Genomic DNA, 7,349 nt, shown 5'->3' with positions numbered 1-7,349 from the left:
CCATTGTTCACAATCTGAATGGTGTTAGTTTCAGTCACCTGTAAGGGTTAAAATAATCAGTGTTATTTCTAATCCTAATGAAAATGTATAATGAAAAATTGAAGTAAAACTACTATCTTATTGATAAGAAAGTCACAATTAGGAATTTTTTTTCAGATTTTGAGGCAAGGAAATACGTATATTGAATGTCTCCGTTACCTGGACATCATCTTTATACCACACAATGATGGGTGATGGAGTGCCTTCAACCTCACAAAAGAGATTGGTCAGCTGGTTGACCAACACAGACACATTTGTTACTTGTTCTTTATCCTTAATTAGTGGAGGAACTGCAAAAAGAGAGGGCCCATGGCTAGTTTTATAATAAATACTATTTATGAATCTTTACAAAGTATGTTAAAAAGAAAATTTTGAGCTATTTGATAGCTAGAAAGGTTGTCATATTTAAGCACAAGTTTCTTATAAAAGGAAACATATCAAACAATGTATTTATAAGAAAGGTATGGAATTTTTATTTGACTTATATAAGTAAGGTATGTTGTTTGTTACTTTGTCAGAGTTTTGAAGTAAGGATAAATGGAAAACCTATTTTATATATCACTCAAAATTCAAATTGCTAAGATATTCATTAAGTCATATGGGCTCATTACTTTGTTGATGGGAATAATATAACTCCAACTCTATGGAAGTTAATACCCAACAAATTTTTAAAATGTACATACCCTTTGACTCATACAAAATAACACATGTACAAAATTCTTTTTGAAGTGTTACGTATGATAGCAAAAACTAGTTACACCCCATATGCTCATCATTTATAAGGGGAAGCTATGTAAATAAGTATTGCCATTGAAGGGACTACCACATAGGGAGAGATAAGAGTTATGAATATTGACTAACCAGCAAGTTATACATTTAATGAAATGAGACTAAAGTGCAAAGTAATAGATAAAGTGTTCTCTACATGAACCTTTTTACACATCAAAGAAGATAATATATAATTTCCTTATATATGCCTTAATGCACACACTCAAACACACACATACACTGAATAACTTTCCTTATCCCTAGAGAAGATGAATAGCAAATGATTTATCTCAGGCCGGCAAAGTTTTGACAATGATTCTTTTTTTAGCATTTCAGTTTGGAATGATAAAAAGTCACAGTAAAAAGTTGCCATGTGATTAGAATAACTTAAACATTAAAGTTGAAAATGTCACAAATCAATGACTTGATTTTAGCATTTTGATTTGTATTTACCGTGGACTTTAAGGGTGTATTTTCTTTCCGTGGTCCCAGCTTCATTAACTGCGACACAGATGTATTCCCCATTGTCATATGGTGTGACAGAAGCAATAACCAATAACCTGCCATCTTCCAGGAAAGAAATGCCAGGTTCTCGGCCTGTCAGCTCTCTACCATTCCGTAACCATTTGATGGTTGGTTTGGGGGTACCTGTGTAAGAAAGAAAGACTCGTGATACCTTACAACAAAACTAGAAATCATTAAGTATGTTGAAGAGAAATACAGTTTTCGTTATGACTATAATTTGTACTCAGGGATTATGCGACTTTCAATAAATTCCTTCTGACACAGCATTTAAAGAGATTTTATTTAATGCTTCTAATTGTTTATCATGTTTAAGAAAACTTTCATTCCTAGTATAGTATTTGATTAAAGCTGTGTTTGTCAAATATTCATATATAAGGAAAGCAAAGTATTTTCTTGAATGACTTCATGGTAGTTAGTGGGAAACGCTGTTTTAATCAAATGAAGCAGATATGAGGAGAGTTTGGTTGTAGAAATAAAGGCAGAACAAAAACAAGATACAACTGCCATAATATAACAAGATGATTCCCCGATCAAGTGGAGTGAACATATGGTATGTGGTATCTTGTAATTCATATTTTAGGAAGGACTAAAAAAGTAGAGATGTGATACTTATACTACTGATATATTCTGGATAGCTCATACTGTAAACATAAGACCAACATAACTCTTGGTTTTTATACTAAAAAAAAAAAAACTTGAGAAAGCAATGAAAAGATAGCTCTCCTGAATTTATTTATAGCCAGCAGATTGATAGAAGTGAAATGTTCATAAATAAAAGTGATAAAACAGTTTTCGGTGCATAATGGAGCCAAAGGACACACTAGAAATAGGCAAACACTAATGGTGTACTAAAAATACATGTATTGGGCCCTCCCTGGTGGTGCAGTGGGTTAAAGCACAGCACTAAGAAGCTAAAGCCACTTCAGCATGAGTTTGCTCCCCAGTCCCAGGGGTGACCCACATGGTGCAGCAGACCTCACCTTGCCCCCTGCTCCCTTCCGCAGTGTACTGTGTCAGTTGGCCTGTTCGCTCCCCACTCTGTCTCTGGTGAAGCCTCTCACCACCCCTGCACCTCTGGCCTATACCCCAGTTCTTTATGCATAAATAAATAAATCTTAAAAAAAATACATGTATTTAACAAAAAAGTATGCCAGGCACTAATCTAAGTATTTTAAAATTTCACTTCATCTGTCCAAATATAAAAATAAGGCACAGTAAATAAAATGAATAGGATTGTATGAGATATTATTAATAATTTCATATTAGGGATAAATGTTTATAACCAAAAATGTTATATTTTTGGTCATAAAAGCAAAGTATAAAAGAGTAGCAAAGTTAAAAAAAAAAGTAGCAAAAGTATATGAATGTCACTAACGTTACACTCAAAGTGAGTTATAGGTACTTTTTTATTTTTTTAAAGATTTATTTATTTATGTATAGAACTGGGGTACAGGCCAGAGATGCAGGGGCGGTGAAAGGATTCACCACAGACAGTGGGGAGCAGAACAGGCCGAGTGAGGGGAGCAGCAGGAGGGTCAGGAGAGGTCTGCCGCACCATGTGGATCACCTCCGGGACAGGCGGGGATTAACTTACGCAGAAATGGCTTCTTAGTACTGTGTTTTAACCTGCTGTGCCATCAGGGAGGGCCCGAATTATAGGTACTTATAAAAGTGACTAGGAAAGTTATACTTGTGGGAAGTAAAACAAGAAAGATTGGCCTATTTCATTGTGCAGGTAACTTGATGTTGACTGATAAAGTGAAAATACTGGATTACGGTTTTCGGTCACTGTTGTCAAGGAAAAGAGGGGTTCTATTGACTTCCTTAGATCCCACTCATTTTTTTTTTTATGTACTTCAGTAAGATTCCTCGTTAACATATGTGGAGCTAAAAAATGAAAAAGCTAATGAACAAGTGGAAACAAAGAAGTTGTATTATTTTTAACGCATAAATGCAGAACAATTGTGATCAACATCAGAGTTGCTTTAAGTGAGCTCAAGAAGTGTACCCTACGTGAAGATGGGCAACAAGGAACGGGCACCTTTCAAAGTGTAGAAGGGAAGTTAAAACAGCTCTGAAAAACGGATGTTCCACAAAGTTCAACCCTGGAAGTCAGGAGTCCAGTGGAGAACAAGGAACAACAGTTCCCATGGCAGGGGTCCTGCAGGAGTGAAGTCCACAAGAGGCACCCAAAGTGAAATCTTTCTAAAGGTTTCCTCTCTAGGCCTTTTGAATCCTCCTTCACTGGCTCTGGGAATTGTTACAGTAATTCCTCCAATTTGTAAAGCTTATGAAGTTCTTTTTCTTTCAGTGTTGTTAGAAAATAATCATTGGGTAAAACTACTGTTGAGAGGCATAAAATCTTGCTACAGAAACAAAAGACAGAGGGGAGGACCTTCAAGGACTATCGCCTCTGTGAAACAACAGCACAGGGACACATGTGGGAGCATTAAGCACCAGTCACATGGAGAACCTCAGGAGGTTATGGAAGGAATCTTGCTTGGGCATTTCCAGAACTGCTGCAAACCCACTGCAGATGAATGTGGACATGTAAGAATGTTAACCTGCTGGGCATAGCATAAAGGAACAGCAACAGTGCCTCTTTCTTCCTAGGAGACATGGTGGGATAGAAAGTCCAGAAATTCAGAAGATGAGAGGCCTAGAAAAGTCTCAGATGCTAAGTTACTTCTGGGCCCTAGAATTTTCACTGGAGGGTGTTTCTAGGAAAAGAGATTTTTAGATGAGAAGAATTTGGAAATATGAATATGGCTCTAATTTGTACTTCTGAGTGAGATAAATGTATTTTTTTTTATCTGTGATACCTTTTATATTTTACGAAGAAATCTTGTCAAAAAATTGAAGTAATAGGAAGGAGTTACTCCTACCTTGAAAATACATTACATGATGTAAATTGGAAAGAATGGAAGGGTCTTTTCACTGAAGGAAATGAAATACCTGTGAGGGGGAAAGAGCTGTTTTTTGAAAGAGGACTTGGTTTCTAATATGCACAAATGTTAAAACAAAGACCCTGTCACTATGTGGTTTGTCATCACCAGGTAGGTGTTGGTTTGGGTTTGCTATAGATTCCTGAAGTAATATTATACTGTACTGAGGTCCATATATATAAGTATTACACACCTTTTGCAGGACATGGAAATGCAATGCGTTGATTGGCCACCCTTTCTTGGAATGGTGTGTTAAATGGAGGTTCTAGATCTTCCAGTGCAGGTGGTTCTGTTAGAAAAATAAATGCATTATCACAGGATATCCTTGGGCAAAGACAAACTCTGCTAAGATATCTTTCTTCAACCATCTCAAGAAGGGTGACTTGTTATCATTCCTGATTCTCCTTAGATACCTTTCTACTGCCAGACATTTCTACTTAGATGTGACCTAAGGATTTAAAACTCAATTCCACTCTTCTAATTCATAATTTTGTGCTTCCCACACACCTGCTGTTTTCTTTATTTCTTCAGCATCATGCTCCCAGTGTGCCTACATCTTTCATCCTTACTCCTGACCTCCATATCCAATCACACAGTTGCAGTATGTATGTTTTCATAGCTGTGTCTGTCTCTCTATCCATAAGGTCACTGCTTATATCAAATACTACTTTTGCTTGCCAGAAATATTTCAACAGGCTCCTGATGGGGACTGTTTTCTCAAACACCCCCCCCCCAATTCATATTCTAGAAAACTCTCAAAATATTCTCTCTGAACCGCAAGTTTTGTGTGGCTTCCCAGTTTAAAATAATTACTTGTACTCCATTTGTCCATGGAATAAAATTTCACACCTGTTTGTTTTCTACCCCATCAGTGCATCCAATCTCCCTTAACAGTTTTATCACCCAGTAATTTCATAAAGAAATTTGTGACTCACCCTTGAACCCTTCACTCCACCATCTAATCCATCACTACCTACTGATGATTTCCTCCCTAAATTCTTTTTTGACTCCATCCTCTTCTTTCCTCAAGTTCTCCCCCCCAACACTTTATGCTTGAGCTACTGCAACAATCTTCAGCTGTTTCCCCTCATCTTCTCTAGCCAAATCATACTCTCCCCCAAAAGCTACCTTTTAAAATCCCAAAATTGTTATGACACATCATTTTCCAGGAATAACCTATGTCTTTTCAAAGCACTTAAAGTCTAAATTCCTTCATCTTGGTTCATCTGATCCATGATTATGTGTCCCATTTGATCACAGGCCATTCAGTTCTCTATCTGGAGTGCAACCAGCTGAACTTTCTAAGTTGACTGTCCCATTCACTATTTTCCCCAAACCAAAAGTAGCAGGTGGTTCACTTCTCCAGAATTGTTTCCATCATCTGCACCATTCACTCCAACTGGGTTTTCAAAAATAAATATATGAAAATGGATGGGTGTGGTTTTAGTAATGTATGGAGTGACTCTCCTTCCAAAATTAACAGTCATAAAAGTTATATGAAAACCTTCCCAATAAATAAATAAATAAATAAATAACCTTCCCAATAAATAAATATTTTATATAGACTACAGTTTTGTTTCTTTTCCCCCACTCCCAACCTGGCCCTACAAACAGTTTCTATGCCAAACATCACCTTGGACTTGTAGCGTTATGTCTGTTTCCTCGCTGCCCGCTAGGTTAGTAGCAACACAGGTATAAATGCCAGCATCTGAAAGCAGCGCGTGGTGGACGTGCAGTGTTCCGTCTGGACTGCTAGCATGCCGCACCCCATCAAGCAGCACTGCACTGCCGCCCTTCAGCCAGGTGACCACAGGAGGAGGTGTCCCTTGGGCATGGCATGGGATGTCCACTTTTTGACCAACTTGGACTTTTAGAAGTTTAGGGCCACGCTGTATCTTTGGAGGAACTGAATTCAATAATTGAGTTTTAAGAAACAATTTTAAAAGAAATCCCTTCTTTTAAAAAAAAAAAAATTCTAGGGGCCCTCCCTGGTGGCGCAGCGGGTTAAAGCACAGCTCAAAGAAGCTTAAACCACTTCCGCATGAGTTCGATCCCCACCTGCCCCGGAGGTGACCACATGTCGTGGCAGACCTCTCCTGACCTGCCCGCTGCTCCCCTCAGCAGTGTACTTCGTCGATCTGCCTGTTCTGCTCCCCACTCTGTCCCTGGTGAATCCTCTCACCCTCCGCATCTCTGGCTTGTATCCCAGTTCTGTATGAATAAATAAATCTTAAAAAAAAAAATTCTAATTGAGAGCTCCTTACCAAGAGGCAGGCTAAGAAAGTACAACAGTCTCAGGTTTGGGTCCCTGGCATGTGTGATCTAGGGCAGGGCAAATTTATAAATTTCCTGAGGCTTGTTTCCTTAATCATCTAGATAAAATACCCCTTCCTCAGCCATACACTGCTAGGATTATTGGGATTGATAAGGATAAAATTGCTCATTCCAAATTTAAATAAAAGCACTTAAATATGTCTGGTTTCTTTAAAACAAAGGGTCATATAAAGCCAACTTAATAGCAAGCCCTAGAAATAGGACTGTAGGACTGAAACAACCAGAGTAGGAAGGAAGGGGCGAGAATAAGCATGGGGCGAGCACAATGGGCTATGGTGGAGGACTATGGGTGCCCTGGTGGGTGCATGGTGGTAACAATACCTGAAGGGGGAGTGCCTGGGCCTCTAAGTCACAATGTAACATTGTAAACCAATGTTACCTCAATAGAAAAAACATGCTACGGTTCTTTGAATTTTTAATTATTTTAGGTTTAAATAAACTCTAAAAAAAATACAGACTTCTATAATAAAAATGTTCTCTTCATGTACTCCTAGATTTTGTTCCCTTTTAAAGGGTTTAATCAGGTAATAAGAAAATCTTCTTATAAAAGCCTTTGCTAGGGCCTCCCTGGTGGTGCAAAGGGTTAAAGTACAGACTATAAAGCCATTGGCAGCCACTACAGCATATTTGATCCTCTGCTAGCCACAGAGCTGACCCACGGGGCACAACAGACCTCTCTGGTTTTGCTTGCTACACCCCTCAGCAGTGTGTTTCAGTTTATCTGCCTATTCTGCTCCT

The 7,349-nt window shown here is 38.3% G+C and overlaps 1 protein-coding gene across 1 annotated transcript in view; it reads right to left on the bottom strand.

Moving 5' to 3' along the window:
* HMCN1 (hemicentin 1) overlaps positions 1-7,349 on the bottom strand; it is a 442,964-nt gene that overhangs the window by 203,315 nt on the left and 232,300 nt on the right. The window contains exons 24-28 of the mRNA XM_004688154.2: positions 5,911-6,183; positions 4,471-4,566; positions 1,261-1,455; positions 199-329; positions 2-38 (exon numbers count right to left, since the gene is read on the bottom strand). Coding sequence (XP_004688211.1) covers positions 2-38; positions 199-329; positions 1,261-1,455; positions 4,471-4,566; positions 5,911-6,183 — 732 coding nt within the window. The remainder of the gene's footprint in view (position 1; positions 39-198; positions 330-1,260; positions 1,456-4,470; positions 4,567-5,910; positions 6,184-7,349) is intronic.

Source organism: Condylura cristata, unplaced genomic scaffold (genome assembly GCF_000260355.1).
Source record: "Condylura cristata isolate star-nosed mole 26May11 unplaced genomic scaffold, ConCri1.0 scaffold00024, whole genome shotgun sequence".
NCBI lineage: Eukaryota > Metazoa > Chordata > Mammalia > Eulipotyphla > Talpidae > Condylura > Condylura cristata.
Note: the sequence above shows the minus strand (reverse complement) of the source record. Positions and strands in the feature narration are given on the sequence as shown.